The sequence below is a fragment of the Ruditapes philippinarum genome, unplaced genomic scaffold (assembly GCF_026571515.1).
Source record: "Ruditapes philippinarum isolate M1 unplaced genomic scaffold, ASM2657151v2 ctg359_1_1_1_1, whole genome shotgun sequence".
In the NCBI taxonomy this organism is placed as follows: Eukaryota; Metazoa; Mollusca; class Bivalvia; order Venerida; family Veneridae; genus Ruditapes; species Ruditapes philippinarum.
Genome location: NW_026863896.1, coordinates 239500 through 265163, shown reverse-complemented (window position 1 = coordinate 265163; position 25664 = coordinate 239500). Strand labels below are relative to the sequence as shown.

Genomic DNA, 25664 nt, shown 5'->3' with positions numbered 1-25664 from the left:
AATGTCTGAAATGTAATGTAAATAAATAAGAATCTGGAGGTACAGTGCTGTTAGCATTACCTGTAAATTAACATGTTCCATTGTAGATGTGACTTGACACCAGTTTACAGTAAATCATATGCTGCCATATTACTTGTAATAGTATACTTCAATACAGAGACATTAATGTTGTTCTTACATTTTTTTCAATAAATTTGTGATTTTTATTTTGCAGATAAGTGTGCCTGTGTAACAGATTAAGTATGTTTCATGTTTGACTTAACCCACTCACATTAAAAATGTCAGATGGTGAACATGTGAACCATATAGTTACATGATTTTTCTGTCATTTTTGTCCCCCGTTTTTGTATTTCAACCGTAACCATTCCATTGATTTTTTTTTTAATGATAATTTATTTGAAAATATTTTTTTGTTTATGGTATTGTTAAAGAAATATAGCGGTGAAGCTTAACCCATAACCTGCTTGAACCAAAAGTGATTTGCCTTGGCCGTGTGCAGTCTGACGGGTGGCTTATTTTAAATTTTCATCTTGATTTACCTAAAATTCAAAATGGGCTATTCCAAAAATGGGAGCTGTGCCAGTCCATGTAAGAAATTCAATAGGTTGAGGGTCAAAGCTTAAAGAATTACATAAATTTCAGCATATGTGATAAAATCGTAGTGTTTTTAGAAAATTAAACTGGAATTGTATGACAAGGAAAGTTTTGATTCAAACAAGTGCTAGCTTAAACTTACTTTTATCTTGTGAAGTTTTTCTGTAAGTTAAAGAAATTCTAATATGTGTGTTAAATATTAATCCAAAGACAAAGCGTTAATGTCCAAGTTACTATAAGTAGTGAGGATTGATAAAGTTGTAATGCATTTTCAATCTTTAATATGTATCCATTGACCTTTATTCCCTGTACAATCCTGCCAAAATGTAAAATTGAAACTGATTTTTAGTTTTTTTATTCAAATGCTTGTAAAACTTAAGTTAAATATGTTTGACTGTGCATTTGGATTTCTAGAAGTTTTTGAAACCAGTCTTTGCATAGAGAGCCATGATTTGTTAATATAAATGAAACTCGGCAAATCCGACAATAGATTTACAGTGGTCTGCTTTGAATGATTTTATGTCTTTTTGGATTTCATTTGTATAATTGATTCCTAAGTTTTACATATCATTTACATAACTGGAAATCAAACATGTTTTTTGTGTTGTTTTTTTTACACAGATTATATTTCAAACAAATTGTAACAGAGATTTATATTTCAGAGTTAAACGATTTCAATTAGATTAATTAATATACAGTAAGTAATTTGTCCTCGGCTTGGCTTATTATAAAAAAAAAATCTGGATTTGTATCACTTATTTATGCATTTATAAATTTTTTTTTTCTCATTTCTTTTTTTGTTTCCTTGATGACGTAGAATTATAAAACTTTCTGTACATTAAGTACAATAAAGTTTTCTCATCATTTTGTCACAATGTTATTGTTATTTTTATTATTGAAGATTGAATGTGTATGTAGGTGATAACTTTGAGAGAGCTATATATTTGTTTTACAGCAATTATGTGCATACTTGTATTAAAAATATTACCTATTGTGTCCAATGTACTATTTATATTACACGCAATAGGAAAAATAAATTATTTACAAAAACAGATTTGGCTTGTACTTCTTTGATTTCTATTTTTATACCTGACAAAAATAATGGAGGGAGCATTTTTCATCAGCAGTATCTGAAATTGATTGGTCAAGGCACTGAGACTGAAAATAGTTTAAAAACAAGAGCCCCGTTTAAGCCGGGTGATGCACCCGGAATAGGGTTTGGACACAGGAAAGTACACATCTTGTAGTTTCAGAGCTTTGTCCCTGGAAAAGGTTAAAAGTGCAAAAATTCCAAAATTAGGCAAGGCAGAGTTACTGTTCTTTGCACTGCACTTCTAATCAATGTGTTCTATCAACCTACAAAGTTTCTTGGTGATACCTCTTATGGTTTCCAAGTTGTGTCCCGGACAAAGTTCAAAATGTAAAAATGAACAAAGGGCAGTAACTACAAAAGTATGCAAGGCGGAGTTCAAGTTCTGCACTGCACATGTACATATTGAAATCTATCTACCTACAAAGTTTCATGTTGATATCTCTTGTAGTTTTAGAGTTATGTTCCGGACAAAGTTCAAAGTGTTAAAATTAACAAAGGGCAATAACTCATCTACCCATTTAGATCTATTTACCTACAAAGTTTCATGTTGATATCTCTTACAATTTTAGAGTTATGTCCCGGACAAGATTTTTCTAAAAGGGGAGATAATTTAAAAACCGGCCAAAATAGAGTTATGGTTCTTGTGCACTGCACATCTACCCATTGAGATCTATTTACTTACAAAGTTTCATGTTGATATCTCTTATAGTTTTAAAGTTATGTCCCGAACAAGATATTTCTAAAAGGGGAGATAATTCAAAAACAGGGCAAAATAGAGTTATGGTTCTTTGACACTGCACTCCACCTCAATGCCCACTACCACTGTATGAAGTTTAAACAAATTATCTCCAAGTTATGATCCAGGCAAGACAACGGACGGACAGACGGACAAGGTGGCGACTATATGCTCTCCCTTCGGAGAGCCTAAAAATGTCATTAAGTTGTCATTTATTGACCAATATCTTATAAGGCATGCTTAATTTCATGGAACTCTACCCAGATGAGGTCAAGGTTGTTCTGGCTGAAATAGATTTGTTTCACAGTCCCGGCCCAACACAAAATTGCTTTAAATATATTCAAGGAGCAATCATAAGTATCCATCAGTATTACCATGGCATATACATAGACAGATTTATATTCACATTATTGAAGCTTATTTTAAAGCCTTCACTCTCAGTTTCTGTGAAACTTTCTTTTCAAAACATCTGCTCATATGTTTTACCTCCCCTAACTTTCATGGAACAATGCAAGTTCTTGTTGATGACTTGAGTTAGAAACGTGAGGTCTCAACAGACAGTAGGATATTGAAGTACAACACCATGCAATTAAAACATAGATCGATGTACAAGCAAATCTTAATGAGTGAAGGCTGCTATTTCTTGAATTCATACAACTTAATTCTAGATTTACAGGATAGGACATGTTCTATCTCTAAAATAATTCTTGTTGTACAGTACACCTCCCACAATGACAGGTAATATATTTTCCAATTATCCCCTTAAAATGTGTTTAATAAATGAAATTCCAGTCCAATTTGGGCTAAAATGTCAACATAGCAGTAAAATGGAGTAAAATAGATATTGAAAAACCTTTGGGGAGCAGCCAAGCTGTGGTATGTTCGAATCCCAAATTACTCAGAAAATAATTATAGATTATTATTTAGAAAATAAAGAACGGATGAGTTTCCATCATTACTCATGAAGAAAAAATAATTTTTCCTCATGAGAACAAAATACAAAACAGGCTTTAGGGTGTTCAGTTATTTTATTCATTCAAGAGCATGGTAATTTTCTAAAGGCTCCCTCCATGCTTCACGGCCTACCTAGTCATTATTCATTTCATTAGGTTGAAGACCAACTAGTTAATAACAAGGTCAAAAGTCAATGCCACAGTGACCTTTCATACAAAACCCATTTCTACTTAATTAAAGTACAATTTGTTATTTGATTTGACCAAAAATCATCAAACTTCATATGAGGAACAGTGTAATTTGGTAAAATGCCCCTTTCAATTTTGGATCAAAGGTTATGGTCAGAGTTTTAAAAATATTTAATCCCAGTTATCTGTTAAAATAACTTTAATATTAAGTTATACTTTAATTTGCATAGAATTATTTATCAAATTATGTGAGGGGCGTTCATGGTACTCTTTAACAAAACCTTTTCGGTTAATTTCAGTTCAGTTCGTTTCTTATTTAGCTTTCTCGACGACTAGACGCTTTCAAACTTCCAAGCGTTTATTCGTTAGGCGGCTTGTTCAAAAATTGTAAAATAAATGTTTCGAAGAAAAAGTCCTGTTAAAAACATTTAAGATTAAAAGGTAATGAATATTTCTTGATGACATTGTAATTATGCTTTAATGAAGCTGTTGCCTTTGCAATAATTAACTTTTAAAAGCTGAAATCGGTGTCCGAATTAATTTTGCTACTTCTTCATGCGGGTGGGGTAGTGAATTTAATATGAAAAAGGCAAAGCCTCAAAGCGAGCTCGATGTACTTTTTACGTGAAATAGTATGAAATAATCGCTCATGCAGTAACGAGTGCGTTTGACGTCACACGTACTGTGTTAAATATGGCTCCGCCCCTGTCGTGAAATGAATAACGAGTTTTGAAAACGTTTATTTTATTTCACTCTATAATTTTTCAAGCGAAATAAAGATTATTTAAAGTGAAATAAATGTAAAACTTAAAACGTTTGCGACATTAAAATAGCGTACTTGATTTGTTTGTTTTGCACGTGCTGTTTGGCGCTACATGACGTCACGTAAACAATACTTTAAACGTCTGTACAGCGTTAACGACTGAATAAAAGATATTGGTGTTCGGATTCATTTTCTTAGTTAGACCATTTTCTTTCATTCTAAATAGTTTTCACAACAAAATTCGACAAAAAATTGTTTTTATTTATCAGATTTCAAACAAAATGGCGCCTTCGACTTTCATTTTTTATACACAGCTTCCGTTATTCTGGTTCCCTGTCCAATTATGGTTCCCATAGACGTGCGTGGGTGACAAGTCTACACATCCGTTTTCAGTCAGAATTCCTCAGTTTTTATCGTTATCTTTAAATTCGAAAGGTTGCGATGTGTCCAATTCGGTACTTTGGACGAAAGTTTTCAAAACCATCACTTAGCAGGTACTCGCGTTACCGTAAAGCTCGCTTTGCGAGCAGGCCCTTCGGGCCAGCTCGTCGAGCTCGCTATAACCTTCTAAATTATGGACTATAAGGCCATAGCATTAAATTTATCCGTCTGTTTATTTTATTAGACAATTATTTTACAACAATTTGAATATGCGTCTCATGTCTGGTCCCACAGACGCTTGGGGGTCAGATCTTGCCCCCAACGTGATACGCCCCTGTAAACACTATTTTCAAACAATTTTTACATATATGACAAAAATACTGTATACCATCAAGTCTCAATAAAGTAAAGATTGCACTCCAAAATGTAAACACTTACCCTAGTGTAATAAAACCTTTATAAATCATTATTAAATTAACCTTACCATGACTTTTCCGGTGTAAATCAATAGAAAATAGAATTATCTCCTAGATGCTATCAGAATAAACATTTATACATCTCTTTTAAATTAAGTAAATTTTGCGTTCTGTCCAACCAATAGGCGAAGAGTTCCCGGCTCTGCGTGGAGCGCTTGTCAAGCCGGTATCCAAAAGGTGTACGTGCTTTCAACTACTTGAGCATTCTATCGTCATGTCCCGCGTGTTAGCTGTTTCACTATTGAGACGGTTCACACCAAGACAGTTCACACCAAGACGTTTCACTCCCTTTTTATACCAAAATTATTTTGATACTTATGATATACTAAAACAGACCTGAAATATTGAATTGAATTGAATTGAAGTAAAATATACCTTAAATTTAATAAAAAGGGGGATTTCACTTTTTTGTTAATGACTTAAAACTCAGTACTTAAAGTTCTATCATTTCAGTTATCTTATCTTCTTTATTGTTGTTTTGTTTATCTATTCTTTGATCCATATGTTCAATTATCACATTATTTTACTTAAAGAAAACATATTTTTGATTAAAATAACACTTTTATATAACTAACTATTTGATCTTTTGTAAACATGGACTCAATAGGCAAATTTAATTTAAAGCATAACAATCTTGTGACAACAATTAACTTTGAGTAACATGTTTTTTTGTTGTTAATTTTAAACATGGGATAAAAAATTGTTAAATTATTTAATGCTAGTATAGTGCGTTTGCGATATATGTCAAAAAATTTAATGGCCATTGAAATCAGAAATTTCTTTAAATTAAATTAGAAGCATTAATTGGGACTTTTTCAATATTTGTCATGTATAATCACTTTTTTGTGACTAAAATTCATTATTATATAAACAAAACTTATGGAGAAGTTTCTGTGTTTAAATTGGCTGTTGTCAAAAAATATTTAAATGGTCCAATAAACCACTGATTAGTAAACTGTTGATGCTTTAAGTGCAGTGTTTATACAACTGATTTAATAGTGGTGTCAAACTGTTAGTTGATTGTCTCAGTGTTTATACAACTAATTAGGCGATGAGATAACACCACAATTACTTGAGTTTGTTTAATGGCTACCGTTTAATAAATTGTTGAAGAAAATAAATTTAAAAAATAATTTATTTTATACACATGTTTCGTATTTCATTGTTTAAGACTTACAAAAGATAATCATTATATTCATTATAATGAAAATAATCATTATATAATATATTTAATATATTGATATTTTTATTATTTGAATAATTTTAGATACTTTACTGGTATTGATTTCAATATTTAAATTGATACTTATAATATGTCTTTAAATTGTTGTTCTTTCTATGTAAACAGATTTTTCTCATGTTATTATACTTATAATAAAAGTGATATTTCAAAAATTTGTCTTTCATTTACACCTCTAATCACTCAACCCATAATTAAATGAGTAATCTTCTAATAATTCGTATTAAATTAACAATACCATTGAAATCAACAAAATGAAACATTAGATTGAATTTCCTTTTTACACTGTTTGATATTAATGAAAATAAAATTTTCTAACTTTCCTAGTAAACATCTCTTAAAAGTTGGGAGTGAAACGTCCATACAATTGACAAAATGGGAGTGAAACGTCTAGGTGTGAACCGTCTTGGGAGTGAAACGTCTCAATAGTGAAACGTCTTGGGAGTGAAACGTCTGACATTCTCTGCAAGCGCTCGTTTTAAAGACTTATTTGTAATAAAACTATTACCAAGATGCACAGTGTGTTGTTTCCAAAGTTTTTTTTGTTCTATATAATGTACAATATAAATATTTGAATTTGGACATGACGATAGAATGCTTGAGTAGATATCTAGTGGATGTCGCGGAACAAATTTTTGTGAATCGATTATTGTCGCTTAACATAACAGTAACTGATTATCGGCGACTTGCGACAATCGGAACATCACTACCGTTCATTATCTCCCCAATGAATGTACACTTTCAACTCAAATTTAACATATAGATCCATCTTAGGAATAAGCAGTTCAAGTTTGAATTTGGTCGTGGTTCAATGATTTTGGACAAAGTTATCTTTCTTGAATGTTGGAAAAATTTTGAATTTTCAGCACTCATACTTTTGTGGAAATGTATATAGCCATTATAATATTTTGGCTAGAAATATGCAAATTGCAATATGCAAATTACAAAAGGTTAACACTGTATAGTTTCAGTGCCTTGAACTTTGTATAAAAATGGTTTGTGTTAACATTGAATATGTTTAAGGGTTTTGAACTTAAAATGAAAAAATAAAAATTTGTGCAAACAAATTTTGAACTAAATATTATAACATCTGAAATCTTGGCTGCATGAGGGGGCATCCGTGGTGTGACGACACATTTCTAGTTCATATTATACAATAAATACTGTACGAGTCTACTATATATATTCTTAGATGAGAATCTATAAGTGTCTGCCTTAAAATAGAGAGGTCTAAGGTTCAGATCCCAGTCATTGCCTGAGAATTTTTCAGGATAACAATAACAGCAAAAGGATATCATTCATAAATTGTGCCAAAATGATATTGTTTAACTTTTGAAGCATGTGACTCATCTGGCATCCCCTTGGCCATGCCAGATGAAATTTCAAGCATGTGTTTTAAATGTCTTTAAATGGAGCCAACTAGCTATTTGCCATATGTTAAACTAATGAAAACAAAAAGTGTTGTCTTTTCATTTATTCCGATGTTCAGATTAGCTTTAAAATAATTAGGAATGATTTTACAGATCAGAAATTACTAGTCAATATAAAACATGAATTTTATTCCCTTATTTATAACATGATGTATTAATTTACAAAGTTTTCAGTATGCCGAGGAAAAGAACAACACGTGCACAAAATACTCGTGCGACACCAAAGTTAAAACATCTCGAAGATGAGCTTGTAAATGGTATGTCAGTTGAAGAAAGAAAATCTAAATTAGATGGCCTTATCAAAGACTTTGATTACAATGGTAAGTTTGTTCTATATGGTTAAAGTGCTTGCCTGTCAAGGTTTTAAAGGTTTAAGTCTTACTGAGGTTACAACCATGTTTCTTTATATGAGAATTGACAAGAGCAGTTCAAATCAGCTTTAAACTTTCATCTCAATTGAGTCAAAACTAAACTAAAAATATTCAGATCTATTTATAACATTCTTTACAATAGGTTAAATATTACCGAATTATACATGTTTGTCATTTGATGTAGGCTTACAATTGTTGTAGTTTTGCCTTTTGTTGGAGCAAAAGGTATGAAAAATGCAACAAGGTTGATTTTTTTTAATGCAGTCATGTAAAATCTGTGTATAGCACAAATAAGCCACATAACTGTGATTACACAGAGCTTAGTAGAAGTTTGGGAGCAATTTACTCTTCTTCATTTTGGCTTGTGGCTTCCAAAATGTAATGATTTTCCTTTCTTTACCCATGTAACATGTGACTTTCAATGTCAGACATTTTGCAGTCACTGACTTTCAAATTTTGCAACTTATTGGAAGCCCCGAAGTACACCATGGTTTGCTTTAGTCTGTTTTTTTTTGCCCTGTACTAATTTATAAGTTTCGTTTTTGTGTATTTTGTTTTCATTATAGTTGAGAATGTCTGCAGGCAGTATGAAGAGGAAAGAGAAATTCTCCTGAAAGAAATTGAGAAACATTTCTACCACATACGATGTCAACTCTCACCGGTTAGAAATTTTATTTTCCATTCTGTATAATACAAACTGTATCTTAAAAGTATATTGACTATCATATCATATAACCTTTTATAATACCAAGCTCAATCCATCTTTCAATCTACAAAATTTCCCTCATGAAAGAAAAGTATGGCTGATTATGAATGAAATAATGCATTCAATTTAAGCATTGTCAATGAGGTTAGAAGATTTCATAGATAATTGATGTTTGCAGATTCAGTACAGGGTTTTTTTTTCCAGGATTTTGGGAAGATGACCCATACCCATGGAATTGGGAATTTCAGCGAAAATGTTTTGTTAAAAATTGGGAAAAAATGCATGACTTAAATTTTGCAGTGATTAAATGAATGCAAAGAATCACTGTCTAGGATGGCATCTTCAAACATTTAAGCACCATAACAGTGAAGAAGCCCTTATTTTCAAAGATTTTAGAATTTGTTATTCAATATTTTTATTTTGTAACTTTCAATTGGGAATTTTTTCCTGTGGATTGGGAAAATAATATACTATTTTGATTTTCAATTGGAAATATGACCGAATATCAGCTATAGAATAAGCCAAAATAAATCCCTTCAGTAATTATGAGTGAAGGATGAAAACCCAATTGACTAAAATTTAGCTTTTGTTACAATTCAGAAATCGGATCCAGGCTCCATATGATGTCCCTAGTATTACATGTATATAATATTTATATTGTTTCATTTTCTATTCCATTTAGATGGAGTTACAAATGACTGTGGAGCAATACCTAGGTAAACACATCTTCCTAAATACTTCATGCTAGCCATCATGTTATACATTTGTATGTAAATTGTTGAAAAAAATTATGTTCTGGTCAGTGTTGTTATCAGTATATTATAAAATTGGAAATCTTTTGTAGAGGTCACTTTAATGTAGAGCTGTCATTGTTAAGAGACAATATCAATGCATTGTTGATATTTTTCTGTTGATCAATAATTGATACACATTTTAAAAAATCAATAATTTTGATTAATTAATTAAATGTCTAGAAATTATGAAAATTCACCCAAAACATATGCAGAAACAGTAACTGTTATCCATGTCTAACATTATGCTGTAGTTATATAGTTGAAATATTTCACAGCAATGATGTCAAAAAGATACGGTCTGGAAAAAAATCATGTCATGGGCTTTTATAAACAAGACACTGAACAAGACATGTTTTTAACCTAGGACATTTAAACTGGTATGAAAATGAATTACAGACAAGTAATAATGTTAATTATTGATATTGTATATCGGTGTATCGTTGATATATGGTATCCGATATCGATCTATTGTTGATATGCTTTGCACTGAATCAATGGCAGCTCTACTTTAATGTTGTATTTGATTTTTTAAAGTGACATTATGTACATTAAATTGTACATGGTGGGTGAATAGGACAAAGTCAAAATAGCTTTAGATTTTGCAGTAATTGCATTCAATTTTATACTCTACTGGTTTCCTAGCAGTTTCCGTCCCCTGGCAGTTTTCCGGCCGTTTATCGTTTTCGTCCAGTACCGTCTATTTTTACCAGTAAAGCATCCACATTATTTCATCATTCAGAGAGACATTTGTTTTCTATGCTAAACAACATTCAAAATAGTACAACGATTTATATGTTTTGAAGTTTTGCCTGTTATTTAAAGTTACATATGAGAACTTGCGACTTTCAAAAATAAGCAACACCTGGGGAATTCTAGTTTGAATATCCATGAGCAATAACTAAGACCCCATTTTAGGTAAATCAATACTTTGGAAAATATTTTTGCAGACGACACGAAAAAGGTTGGGAAGTTCTGTTTGTCTGATAAAACCATCTTAACATTGCTTTATGGTACTGAATTATATTCAGAATAAAAAAAGGTCCGGAAAACTGCTATGAATTTTTGAATAAAGGTGAAAAAGGTGTTACGTTTCAGGCCTGTATTCAAATTAAAAAGTAAAATGAAAGTGCAACATTAAACACATGGCAATGCTGGACAGGTACCTAACTTTGTTCTGTCACAGTTTTGTACCCCTCCATAAAATGATTTTTATTTTATTTGTTAAAAAGTGCAATTTATGGCCGGAAACTGCTAGGAAACCAGTAATTCATGTGCATAATCAAAAACCCACATGAATCACTGAAAATTCTATAATTTATAGAATTTTCAGTGAGTCATGTGGGTTTTTGATATATATTGATATAGATAGATATATACCGGTGGATATTTATTAAATATCTATCGGTGTCCATTATTATAGTCAATCTGTTTAAATATATAGCTTACTCAGCTTAACTTGTCAAAAAACAAAATGAGCATAATGTAACGTTAAGTAAACTGCACTTAAATTATGAATAATAAAGAAACAAATATTATTCACGACTCTATTTGTATTGTTCATGTGTATATAGAAGTTTTAGTAAATCATGTGATTTAATCATTATTATAAACAATGAGGTATGAAATGAAATCATTTAGCCATAACTAGCTTAATTTGTGTAGTAGATAAAGTTACTAACAGCAAAAAACCTGGTCAGACTTCATAGTTCATTAGATAAAGGATTCTTGATAGGAGTCTTTAGATTAACCAGACTTCAACATTTTACCAGTTCATGTTTAATGTTGATTTTTGCTTAAGTCAGTGCTTGGGGATTGGACAATAACCACTACCGTCCATGAACAGGATCAATCAAACTAAACCTGCAACATTTTCATTTTTGCCTATTTGGGCCTTCTTTAGGGATTCTGTTTTTCTCTATTTTATTGTTATACATTGTAATTGATTACATTTCAGATTTTACACTGTCTGAAGATGCTGAGAAGGAAGATACGGTCACTATGCCACTCAGTACAACTTCACATATCACATCCTCTTTACAAAACAGTAAAAATGCCCTGTAAGTTATCACAAAATTATCAAATGTAATTTCATGTAAATATTTATCACATGTAAATTGTTAAAATTATCATTTTATCAAATGTAAATTTAATTGCTGGAAATTGATTCTAAAATTTTATGAGGTACATCAAATTTTTCAGGATATTATGTGTGGTCATGTTTTGATCCTGGGAATTTTTTCCATCCTATGACGACAGGACTATTTTCTGGGGTCTTCATTCAAGGAAAAGCAAATTTTTCTTTGAAATTTAGTATATGTCAAGGGCTTTACCCTGGAATAGACCCCGGGTTCTAAGCCAGGGATATATATAAGGTTCATTCCACTTTCTTTAGTTTATTATATACAAGTTTTACTCCTCAAATATACAGAGGGGTCTAATCCAGGAGATTGTCATGTCAAGCTATTTTGTCACTCTTCAAAGTATAAAATTTGCCTGATCATGTTTTGAGAATATTGAAAATCTACCTATCAGATCATGTCACCAACACTGATAGTGAAAAACATGACAGAGGAGATAATATGCATTGGTTTGATTGTTGATTAAATGATGAAATTTAATCAGTGACTGTGAACCTTGAAAATTTAAATTTAATTCTTGAGAAATTGAGTTTGATCCTTGAAAATTTTGTGTGATGGGCAATTTAAACCATTTGGTTTGAGAGTCTATCAAATACTCTGGGTTTGATATGATTATGTTTGTCTTGAGTGTCATTAGTTTCAAACTTGTGATCTCTGCTCTTTGATCGTAACAGTACTTGTGTGTCAGGCTTGAAATTTTTAACAAACAAACTAGTTTAACTTGAAAATTTGTCTGAAACTTCCTTGAAAGTTGAATTTTGATTTAGGTGTTGAAAAATAAAAAAACTTAAAGCTATGGATACCTGATTAATCTAAAAAATAATTATGGACCCCAGTCTTGAAAGAGCATGTGACATTGTTTTGTAACTCTCTGTGTTATATTTTTGAAGGAGTCGATACCGATCTAAACAGACTATAGAGACTATACCAGAAGAGGGAGGTACAGGGGTGCCCCAAACTAATAGTAAAAGGGTATGATAGCAAATCATCTTTATATTTTCTTTAAAGACTTACCTTCTTATTGTTAGAATTAGATCAAACTTAGGGGCGTCCGTGGCCGAGTGGTTAAGGTCGTTGACTTCAAATCACTTGCCCCTCACCGCTGTGGGTTCGAATCCCGACAGGGACTTTGGATTCTTTCATGTGAGGAAGCTATCCAGCTAGCTTACGGAACGTCGGTGGTTCTACTCAGGTGCCCGTTCGTGCCTGAAATAATTTACAGAATGGCACCTGAGGTCTTCCTCCACCAGTAAAGCTGGAACGTCGCGATATGACCTATACTGTGTCAATGTGACGTAAAAAACACCAAAACAAAAGATCAAACTTGAATATCTGTCTAAAAGTTTTCTGTTTGTGATAATGTAATATTTCTTGTTTTTAAAAAAATCAGATAATCTTTGCATACATTTTAAGGTCAGAATTTTGATTGTCAAGTTAAAAAAAAAATTGTATGTCAATATTTCTTTTATGCAATTCGGCACTTTTATCTAAAAATGAATAACTGTAAAGGAATTAGAACTTACAATGACTAATTTACACTAGATATGTTGTATCAAAATCTAGGATTTGCTGATACTTCAAAACTGATGAAAATATTTCTTGAACCCCGAGAAGAGCTAGATAATTTCTGGCAGGTTAATTAAATATCCAAAATATTGCTATTGCGTCAGAATGTTAATGTCAATACTAAATAGATACAAATGTACAAAGTGAAATGTTTTTAATACACTGCCCATTTTATAAACATGTCTGAGATAAGTATCCTCTTAATTTGTTAATAATTATTTTTTCAGGGTAGAAAAAAACCAGTTGGCAATAAAGGACAGGGTGTCTCGTTCATTGCTCCGCAGCCTTTGTCAGCAGTTCATAACAGGTAATGTACCAGTCTTACACAACCTCGGATCCCCACCCTGGGGAAAAGCAGCAATTTTGACATTTCAGGCTTAGCAAATCTCTAGTAATTTCCTCAAACTGAAAGGTCATATATCCTTAAGCTGCTGAAAATGTAAGCAATTAGCCTATCCCGCCAATAAAAGGCTAGCTAACCTGCAAAACTTGCAGAATGAACAGATAGGGCTATTAGCCTATTCATGTGTATAATATACTCAGGTGAGCTATTAATGACCATCTTGGCCCTCTTTTGTGTAGGAACATTTCATATAAATGTTAGTTACATTTACACTGGTTTATTATGTTAGGATAGAAAGCAAATATGGATGTAAAATAAAATAAATGGAATAATTGTTGAGGTTGGAGATTAAATGCATGGAATTCTTTCTGTCTTATTGATGTAAATCTTTATTAAGATTATTCCTGAATTGCATGGCTTTCAGACTCTGGAAAGCCCTCTTTCTATATGATATAAGACTGTAAAACAACAGTTTAAAACAGTGTTGTAATATATTTTCTATTATTCAACTTTTTCAGTTATATCACACCAGCTTCACAAAGAAACATAGCAACAACTGGTTGGGGAGCAACTCCACTTGTCACACCAAAGTTTGATCCCAGGTTTGTCTTTATTGGATAGTTTGTCACAATGATTGACACTCTTAGGGATTATGTATTTGTTACAGAAGAATGCTTAACATTTGTTTGCCTAAGTTTTCAATCATGAAACACAATGTTAGGAATAACTATCAAATATGGAACAGTTCCTTAATTATTGCACTAGATGTTCAGTTGAATGAAGGACACCCTTTTTGCTGTAAGGCTGTCATAATGAGGTATTATGAACAGTAGTGTCTGTGCGATGAAAAAAAGTAACATAAACGTCACAAATTCACTGTTGGCTATGATCATTCTTAAAAAGGAAGGGGATGAACATCATTTATTCCCATTCCACTGTTTAATGACGTTGTAACTAAAATTTAAAAGTAGTTATTATTATGTAAATGAAGAAATGTTAAAATGAATATGTGACAAGCAAACCACCTCCGTGGTCAAGAGGTTAGAGTCGATGATTTCTAATCCAGTTACCTCTCTGGCGTGGGTTTGATCCCCGGGAGATGCTTTGGTAGTTAAGCACGGAGGAAGGTAGTCTAGTACTGATGTAACTCTCCAGGAACGATGGTTAGGAAACTACCCGCCTATATGACTGAAATACTGTTGGGAAAAGGCATAAAATGAAACAAACAAACAATGTGACTAGCAGGCTGACCATATGTGTCATATATATATTTCAGATTGCCCATCACACCAGCTAATTCACGTCGACTAAAACCTGGTGAAGTTGTCATGTCTCTGGCAGGAAGTCCTGTCAATGCAGAAAATAACAGCAGGAGTAGAGTAAGTTTACCGTCTCTGTAGAACAAAGAAATTAATCAATACTGTGTTTTCTATTTACTGTAGAAGATAAATAACTGTATATTTGTTGTATTCATTCTCTTCATTCTCAAGTCTACATGTAAATTTTTACTTGACATTTTCGAAGAAATGATGACCAACTTGGTGATCACTGTCTGCTTTGATTTACCTGTCTGATTAACATTTTTAGTTACTATAGTTTAGCCATCTATCCACTTTAAAAGTGATCACAGGAAACAGTTTTTATGAACAGACAGACAGACGGACTGAAGGACACTCTAAAGTTAATATTTGAAACATCCCTGTTACCAAAATATATATATTTTAAAGAACTTTTCCAACAAATTTACTTAAAATATAGAAAAATTGAAACATTAGTGAATGGCCAATGGCCCTTCAGAATGTTGATGGGGTTCTAACCGGTAGGGGACTTATGGATTGCTTGCAATACTATGATAATTGCTTGTTTTAACCTAATATATTGATGAAGGTGTAAAAGCTTTATATTTTAAGAGCAAATCTTGTAAAGCTTTATATTTTAATAGCAGATCTTGTTTTTATATTACAGACACTAGTGTTAAATAATGGTGAGGAGATAGATATAGAGATACCTGATCGTGCCAACATTGACAGTCTTATGTCAACACTTAGAGACATCATGAAGAAAGGGCAAGATGCTCAATCATAATAATTGTGCACATTTTTAAAAAGGGTATAAAGCTATAAATGGGTAAATGAACGAAAATGTGTAAATCTGTAACTCCTGAAATATATATAAAAAATTCAAAACATGTAAAGTCCTGTTGTTAAATTTCAAAAATTTTGTTTTCATATTCATGATGTTTTCATATTCTTATGGTTATATCTTAAGAGTTTTAACACTTATCCAGCTGGAACTTGAAAGTGATTAGTCTTTGCCACTAGTATAGAACCAGGCCAGCCCGTACATCTGTGCAGTCTGACCAGGCTCTATACATTTGGTTAATTGATTTAGGGCAAAGCATATTAATGATATATCAATATCAGATGACAAATATTAACGATACACCGATGATTACTTACAATAACTTGTCTTTAATTCACTCTCACACCTGTCTAAATGATTTTAGTACAAAACATAATTATTCTGTTCATACAATTATGTGTTTTGTTTATAAATGACCTTTTTTGTCATCACTGCAATAAAATATGACTTTTATGTGACAACAGCATAGTGTTAAACTTAGACACCTGCTTCTGTATATGTTTTCTGTGAATTTTCATAATGTCTAGACATTTAACTAATTATCAATATAAGCGATTTTTTTTCAAATGTGTATCAATTATTAATGACAGAAAATACAAATGATACATTGAAGTTGTTTCAGTGAATGAGAGCTCTAGTTACTTGTATTTTGATATAGAGATACTGTAATACTTTTAGAATGGACTTCCAAATTTAAAACAGTATAATTCCGCAGGTTGAGGGTTGACCGTGAAAGAAGTAAAAATGTATTTGTTTCTGGGAATGATGTGCTTTTAACAAAAAAATTTGATTAATTTTATTTTACTAAAGATAACCCTATTTAGCTTTATACCCTTTTATGTCTCCAATTAAAACTGTCATCACATGTACAAATAAACTTGTATTGTTATTTATGTAAAGAATGGTTAATAAGTGTTTTTTGTCAATGTGATATTTGTATATAATAGAAAACCAGTTTGTAAAAATAGGCCAAATATTCATCAATTTCAAGTCATTCAAATTTATTTGCCCCTTTAGATAATTGAAAGTAACCATATTGTTTTTAAGTCCCATGTTAGGCGATACTATTATTCCCAAGTACTCTGGGGTGTCAATGTCTGGATGGCTTGGGTGCTAACATTAGACCTCTTACTCTAACCACAGGATTTTTTTATTCCGCATGTGAGGAAGCTATCCAGCTGGCTCATGTAATATGTGGTTTTTACTCGGGTGCCCATTTGTGCCTGACATAATGTACCTGAGGTCATCATCCACCAGTAAAGCTGTATAAGTCCTCCACCAATTCTCCTCAAATTTTTTTTCCAAAACCTTTTCAAATCTTATTTGGTCTTCTAGTTCATGTTATGGTTCACAGGTTATAACTATGAAAGTGCTAGGTTGTGCTTTTAAGTTTTAATGAATAATGGAGTGTATGTTTGTTTATTCCTTCAAGCTGGATTATTACTGGTTAAAAAGATTTTTGACAGGTTAAATGGCTATAAATAGATATTTATGACAAATTTATAATTCAGCAAACTTCTTTTTTAGAGAAAAAAAAGTGAGATTTCATAAATTGTCAGCAGCCATGTATATAAAATTATATAATCCAGGGTGTCCGTTTGACCCTTGAAATGACTCTTTGACCATTTAAATTTCCAAAAGGCCTGATTTGACCCTCAGGATTTTGTTAAAATCATGGGGATTTGACCTTGTAGTCGGTAAAACTTAGTCAAAATGACCCTCAGGATTTCATGGCTAGTGAATACCCTGTAATTGTCATGATTATCCTTTGAAAAGCGACATTAAAAGTGTGCAATGTTATAATATTGGTTATAAAGATTTTTTAACTATGCTCAGTATAAATGGTTTTAAGCTCATATAACTAGTGCTGCTTGGTGATTGTTATATTGCAAATAACTGTTAATGCAAAACCATATAACCTGTAAAAAGTTTTTATTCAATTTTTTTGATACTGCACAATTAGAATTTTTGATAAAAAGTTATTCATAAATCTGCAACAGATGTTTATATAGAAAACTACAACATCATGGTTATTCAATGAGAATAGATGTTAAAAAGAAGAAGTATTGGAATGTTGAATAATAAGTAGTGTGACTTTGATTTACCATGTGAATGGTGATAATGTAAAATTGTGTACACATGTAAATAAGCTTGTAATTGAAATATTCTATCCAAATATCATTCTTACGTGCTCTCCTTTGTATTTATTGTATGTACAGGTCTGTCCTGATGAAATTCTCCCCAGAAACAAGCATTCAGTAGCTGTGTTGTCCTTCCATACTTTCATTGTGCTTTCTTACAGTTTCTTTTCACAGCTTCATTTCTTAACCAACATCTTACATATTTGTTTAACTGTAATTTTGGTGTGAAGGTTAACAATATTAAATGTAGATTTTAACTGTTTTTCATATTGCCAGAATTCATGAACCAATGTCTATTATTAGCTCTTTTTCCACCCAAGAAAGTAGAGCTGTTGTCATGATCCTTCCATCGGCACCAGTTGACTTTTTTGTTAAGGTCAATTTTGTCAGAAACTATTTAGCTATTTACTTAAACTTGTGTACATTTTTTTGTTATAAAAAAAGACACCATTCCAAAAGGGCAAAAGTTCATACTCTTTCCTTATTACATAAATGTTTATTTTTTATAACAGAGCTAGTCACTGGGTCTGATTTTTTTCATAATTTTCTATTAACTCGAAGAAATATCATTTCATCACTTCTTGCAATGTATCTTTGTGTTTCTCATATTTATTCTGCATCTATAAAACATTTTTATGTTTAATTTTTTTCTCACATTTATGTTTGCTACATTCATTCTATATACTAAACATTTAATAAATCATTGTAAATAAATGTAAACCATTTTGGAAATAAAAACATTAAAAATCTTGAAAACTTAAGTTTAATTCTTTTTTTTGGTCATTTAACAAACAATCCTACATTATTTAGGTCGCTTTGTCAAATGTGCACTTATCACACATTGGATATTTCACGAAAAACATCAGAGAGAAGTTAACAAGCTGCAGGTCAGACAGAATGCTCGACTTTTCTCTATGTTTAAACATGGACAAGGGGGAGAAGTCAGTAAATTGTTTTTTTGTGTTTTTTTTTAATGCCAATTCCAATCGATCCGCATGGATGGCTTTCCTGGATATTATTTGCCATCTTGTTGACCTACAAGAATGAATGATAATTGAAATATTTTATCTGGACACTATATCTTGATTCGAACGACTTAGAAAAGTTCATTGGTTCTAAATTCAGAAAGATACATATATTTCAGTTGAAATTCATGAATAGAGTTGTGGGCCTTAGACTGTTACCTACAATAATGATCACACACATACTACCAGGATGGACAGTCTTACTTTAAATAACGATGTACAGAGACAAGACCAAAACTTTGTACTGAAGGAAATGGCGAATGGTGCAATAAAATAGACAACACATGAAGAAAATCCATTTTTTAAACATTTTAATTTTTTTCCTATAATAAAACAAAACAAGCAAAATGTGGAAAAAGTTATCTGTGACATTAAAATAAAAACGGCAACATATTATCTAACATAAAATGTGAAGAAAAAAATATAAATAGGCTTTAATTTTGCTTTTATATACAAATAAATTATGCTGTACACGTGAAATACTGTTAGAAAATATATATATACATGACACACTCTCTGTATTTATAAAACACATTTACAACAGATGCTTTTAATATAAAGCTATCATTATTTACAATATATCAACAGTTTACATTTCAACTATTACCCTGCTAAAATTGTATAATGGACTTGTCCTGCTTTGAAAATGGAACATTCCATTTAGGTTTTAAGGTATTTCAGGATCAAAATACTAAAAACTGAGAAGCAGACGGTATAGAAACCTGGTAAGACTACACAGTTCTACAGACTAATGATATAAGCAAGTTGTCATTGCCGTAAACATTTTTCATGATAAGGTCCTAGATATCTGCAGTAAAAAAATAATTAAATGATTGTACCATTCTAGTAAAGATGTGGAATTTTCATAATTTTTAAGAACAGTTTTGATCCACTACTTTGAAATACTTATCGATACAAATCAATGGAAAATGCAAATATCTCTTTTCACCCTGATATACAGTCGTCTGTTTTATCAGTCATCCAAGAGCTGCCTCCACATTCTTACTAACACATTTAGCATTGATTCATTCATACTAAAATATCTGATTTCCTAAATTAAAATCTAAGAACAACACCATGTATAACAGTTCCTACTGAGCACCGGAAACAATTAATGCTATATTACGGCAAGTAACACCATGAATAAGTTAAGGATAACAAGCTAACACAAAGTACATATGTACTTTTGATAAAGGCTTTCATTTGTAAAAACAAATAAACCCCCTCACAATGTTTTGGAAATTACTAACATACCAGCATAAGTTTATCTCTAATATGAACAATATGTGTTTATAAAACACAAATGCCCGGCTCCTTAATCTGTCAATAAATAGCATGAATATGCAAAACTTTCCTGAATTCAGAAAAGGTCAAGTTCCAATGAGTTTAAATGAAGCTCAAGCATGTGGGGTTTTCATATCGTGAAGCAAGACAGCTCTAGCTTGTAAAGTGATGATGTCATGGCCAACGTTAAATGTGTCTGCATAAATAAACAGGACAAAATTAAAATGCCTCTCGATTGATAGATTGATTGATTAATGTGCATAAACAAAGTTTAATGAAACTAACAATGGCTGAAGGAAAGTGAAATAAAGAGTTTAATGTAAGAACAATTTTCTTTGGGATCAAAAGAAATTGTTCTTGTCAAAGATAACTTGTAAGAGTTATCATGAGACTTCAACACATATCCCACTTAACATCATTGCAAGTAGGTGATGACTGACAGAACAATAACAAATATACCCAAATGGATTCAATATGCAACAAATTAACTATATTACACTATGGTTTGCAATAGAAGTTATAAAATATAACTATTTGTACTTAATCATTAAATGCAATGACTTGGATATGAGCCCAATCACTTTGTATTAAGTTCTTATTACTAAGGAATGTACAGAAGGGCAAAATAAAGAGATTAATAACACTTAATTTACTTTCATCAACACAGAAAATAATTCTCATATAATGAGGGAATAAGAATAAAATAAGTTCGGAACTACTTTTCAAGGCATAAGGACTTTAAATTCTTTGCCAATACCAATATAACATGTAATAATATACAATAAACAGATCAAATATTACACATATGCACATAAATCTTCAGACACACACATGTATATATTTAGAATCTTTATAACAATCAATGGCAGCACAATTTATTAATCGAATATGACATAAAATGCAATAAACATCAAAGAAATTTACACTATCCACTTATGAGCAATTTATAATGCAGTGTGAAATAAGAAATATACAACAATAAATGTATGATTAACAACAAGTACACATGTAATGAAAGACATTTAGACATGACTATTTCTACTTGGCACTTGATATAATTATTCTTTTGCACCGGCACATTATAGGGTATCACAGATAAATACCTATAATGAGAACATATATACATATACTGGGGAACGCAACATACATTTGTTATCAATTCTACAAACTTTTAAAACAAGGTCAATCAACATTGCAACAGGCAATAAACTTTTGATACATACTTTGATAAGAAAACGTGTAAATCTTTCCTTATATGTCACTCCCAATTGCACCTTGTGTAATCTTCGCAAACACATGTTCATACACACACACACATATAAAAATGCATAATTTATAATACACAAATATTATCACAGTTAACAAGCGCACCAAAAAAAAAGAAGATTTTATACAATTAACCCCAATCTTAGACTTGCCAAGTTTGGATTTTTTAATTGGAGCAGTCCATTTTGCTCTTATGGGTGTATTGGGATGCAACTTTGAAAAGTTGGTTAACCAACAGTATTATATAGAGAGCCCGGTCAGGCTGCATGGATGTGCTTGCTGACCTGGCTCTATCCTGGTGGTGAAGAATTATCAGTTTCTGCATTCAGTAAGTTACAACATACATGTACCTCAATTCTAATTATTTCATAGCCCAACTAAATATAGCTAAAGTATGATGCAAGCATGCTCAGACAATTACACTTTAATTTCTCATGTGATATACACAAAAGTATTACCCTACTGGTTTCTCCTGTTTTAAATACTAATCTACGTGCAATAAATTTTTCTAATATTGTCTAAGAATTACTAATGCTTAACAATTATAATACTGACAAAATTAAGTTTAAATTTAAAGCCATATGTATTAAAAAACAAAACCTTCCTCGTTAATACTGAATACTCTGTAATCTGTCTTTTTGGTAATTTCCATGTAACAAGCACACTATGATAGCACAAATATAACGGGCATTAAAACTGCCTTACATGTAAAGCACCAATAAACTATCGCCAAATGTTCACAACTTCAACTCTTTCATTACTATCATGACAAATGTTCACAACTTCCACTCTTACAATACTATCGCAATAACATCAGATATGAAACTTCTGATATGACTGAAATATGACTCGACCAGAAGTAATAAAACAAAAATATGACTGGACATATGGAACAAATAAAAAATATATATCTGAGGTATGGCTGATAAAACAAGGTTTAATTGTGATTTAAATAATGGTTTGTGACATGGCTAGAAACAGGACTGGAAATGTGATTCATATGAAAAGTGGAAATTATGCATGACTAAAACATCTTACTTTGATATACAATGTATACACATAGTAAACATTTAACTGGCAAAATATGATATTACTTACTGTATATATATCTGGGGAAAAAACTTTGTCCATATTCACTATGAATTCTGGGATACCATGAATTATGATAATGATTGGTGTAGGTCTTGACATTCAAATGAGATATCAATGGCAAAATCATGGTCTCAGTGTCTGCCTACAGTATCTTGTTCAATGTTAGATTACAAAAAATTTGCACTGGGGCAAAGTTATATAGATTTCGCTACAAATGGTTTGTATTGCCTTAGATCTGTTATATCAGAAAGAGACTGGATAGATTAATTGAAATGTGTCTGGAGGTTTGAATGGAAACATATATAGAAAACACATATATAAAAAAATATGTTATAGAACTCTTGAATGTCTCTGTGTAAAATACTCTATTACATTGAATTTTCCTTAACAATATAAGAAAGTTCATACAGGGATGTCATGACTTACTTTCAAAGGTGATGTGTATTATGAAACCTTAAAATGAACTTTAGTAATGAAAGAAACAATTTTCAAACCTTGAGCTGCATTAACCTTTATATTGATTTTAGTGCACCAAGGACATGAACTAATGCCATAGCAGGTATGATAATGCTTGCTGTCCAAAGAATTTACTGTAGGCTAATTTGTCCTGATATCAATTGATATGAATCTAGGCTTGTATTGCAGATGACAGATATATATTTTGATATGGATGATAAAAAATGCATTGAACTTTATTGTAAATTGAGGATATGATAATAGAACAAACAAACAAAAATTGAAAGAAACAATAATAAAAATAAGAACAATAATAAAAATAAGAAACAACAAAAGAAAAACAGCCTATAAATTTTTAAAATCTAAAACAAAGAAACAAAGGTGGCAATGCAACATAGCAACATGTATAATTGAATGTTTAACGTAGTAACATTTTACTATTCAGTTACCTTGTCAAAAATATTTCAATTTGAATAATGATCCTAGACTAACATAAAATACATGTACTTTGTAAATATATCTGTTATACATTTTTGCAGATCTTTTTATTCATGTATATACATAATACATGTATATAATTATATTCCTACGAATATGTTACACCTGATTTGACGAAGCAGTGTCTCGAGCACGCGCATGCTGCGGTTTTATATATAGCCGGTGATGGCTGTCCTCTGACGTCAGTTGTGAGATCACAATCATTAATTTACAAATGTCTACGATGTTACGTCTCGACTCATTCCGCAGGCACAAACTTGCTGGGTGCTACCATTAACACAACTTGCATGAAATACGTGATTTTATCTGGAAACAACAAAATGACATATTGCAGGCCTGTATTCACAAAAATTATAGGCATACAACAGAACTGAACAAAACATAACATAAAACGTGATATGACAGTGAAAATCATATTGCTGATTTCAAACTTGAGCAAACTAATCAATGTCAATCTTGAATTTTAAATTGTTAACGCTTATTGATAAATGGATTAATCATGATTGTATGCAAGATGGTTCAGTTCATAATAATCTGTACCGTATGAAAGGACACATCAACAGACATGTCATGCTGTCTTCAAGCTATGTAAACTATAGCAACATAATTTTGTTTACGGTATTACAGACTTTCTATTAAAGACCAATTCACTTTAAACAACGCAAAGTGTACTTATTGCAAAACCTTTTTGTAGATATTTCTAGAAGTTTCTAGAAGCCCAAAGACATCACATGATTTGGTTTTACAAATAATTATGTTAACTTACCCATAACAGGCAATTTCTTTTTGTAGACTACAAATGGAACATAGAACACTATCCCGCTAATAGAGAATAAGAAGGCATAGAAGAATTCTACACGAGGGTCCTGAATGATTGGCGCCACCACAAGATATATTGATACCAACAACACAAATATTGGTACAAACAATGGTACCTGAAAAATACAAATATTGTCTTCAGTTCAGTTAGAATATTAGATTGTCCATGCCAGATTCTCCCTCACTGCTGTAGGTTTGCATCCCAACAGCGGCTTTGGATTCTTTCATGAGAGGAAGCTATCCAGCTAGCTTATGGAACACCCGTGGTTCTAATCAAGTGTCCATTCGAGCCTGAAGGGTGGGAAGCAAACTGCTTCAGACAAACTGTTCTCACACAAATTGTAACTGTGAAAGTATCATTTGCCTGAACAATTTAATGTCTCTTTTACAAGGCTAGAAATTAAGCATTCAGTCAGGAATAAAGAACAACATCAAGCTCTTTACCTTATAAGGTCGTTTCCTCTCTTTCTGTGTACATCGTAACACAATCAATGACAACATCGTCAAACCATAGAAAAACCAGGCAGTAAAACTGAAGAAATCTATCAAGGCAAAGATTTCTCCAAAAAGCACCATGGCAGCAGATAAGATAACCTAAAAATAGAAACAAACGCCATCCATGTCTTTTCATTTCCACTTTAATCAATCTCACGAAACAGAAGTTAAGAAAATAACGGGTTTCACAAGTTTAATTAATCTGGAACAGGATCCAAAGAAAACGCTATAATGGGTATTTTTCCGTCTGCTTTTTTGATTAATTACTGGAAGAACGTAAGCAAATGGTCTTTTTTTATTGTCTGTAATTGATTAACTTTAGGTTTATTTGATGAATTGGAAACCAGTTTTACCAGCTTTGAAACGAGCAATTAAGTAAATTATATTGTCTGGTAGGGCGACTGTTTTGCCACAGAAAAATTATCAAATATACTTTATCAGAACATTGATGAAAGCAATCTTATATCTGACAAGTGATCTTTTTGTAGGATAAACATAGTACACATGGCCTTAGCGCAATACTAAAAACTTGACAGATATTCACATTAATCTATATGTCTAAATAACCATTCAAATTAAATTCAAGAGCTATTATCAATATATTCAAACTCTAGTTTTTAAAACACTCGCCCAACCCATTTCTGTCTTAGTTCAGAGACCTATACAATTGTAT

The 25664-nt window shown here is 31.6% G+C and overlaps 2 protein-coding genes across 9 annotated transcripts in view; one reads left to right on the top strand and one right to left on the bottom strand.

Moving 5' to 3' along the window:
* The first annotated feature begins 3892 nt into the window (after nt 1-3892).
* LOC132723709 (borealin-like) lies at nt 3893-16167 on the top strand. The gene is made up of 10 exons (XM_060708492.1): nt 3893-4006; nt 8023-8175; nt 8793-8887; nt 9615-9648; nt 11681-11783; nt 12755-12836; nt 13658-13737; nt 14292-14375; nt 15050-15152; nt 15739-16167. The coding sequence occupies exons 2-10, from the start codon at nt 8031-8033 to the stop codon at nt 15856-15858; spliced, it is 846 nt and encodes a 281-aa protein (XP_060564475.1). The 5' UTR covers nt 3893-4006; nt 8023-8030; the 3' UTR covers nt 15859-16167.
* A 6203-nt stretch (nt 16168-22370) lies between these two features.
* Nucleotides 22371-25664, bottom strand: part of LOC132723689 (b(0,+)-type amino acid transporter 1-like) — a 56330-nt gene continuing 53036 nt past the window's right edge. For all 8 annotated transcript variants that reach the window (XM_060708459.1, XM_060708466.1, XM_060708465.1 and 5 more), the window contains exons 12-14: nt 24941-25090; nt 24444-24612; nt 22371-23983 (exon numbers count right to left, since the gene is read on the bottom strand). In XM_060708459.1, coding sequence (XP_060564442.1) covers nt 23916-23983; nt 24444-24612; nt 24941-25090 — 387 coding nt within the window. In that variant the 3' untranslated portion in view covers nt 22371-23915. The remainder of the gene's footprint in view (nt 23984-24443; nt 24613-24940; nt 25091-25664) is intronic.

What these genes read in the sequence shown, in the direction of transcription:
- LOC132723709 (XM_060708492.1), top strand. Translation starts at nt 8,031, where the DNA reads ATGCCGAGGAAAAGAACAACACGTGCACAAAATACTCGTGCGACACCA. An exon ending in CCCAAACTAATAGTAAAAGG is followed by an intron (nt 12,837 to 13,657) that starts GTATGATAGCAA and finishes TTATTTTTTCAG; the next exon opens with GGTAGAAAAAAACCAGTTGG. An exon ending in TTGTCAGCAGTTCATAACAG is followed by an intron (nt 13,738 to 14,291) that starts GTAATGTACCAG and finishes CAACTTTTTCAG; the next exon opens with TTATATCACACCAGCTTCAC.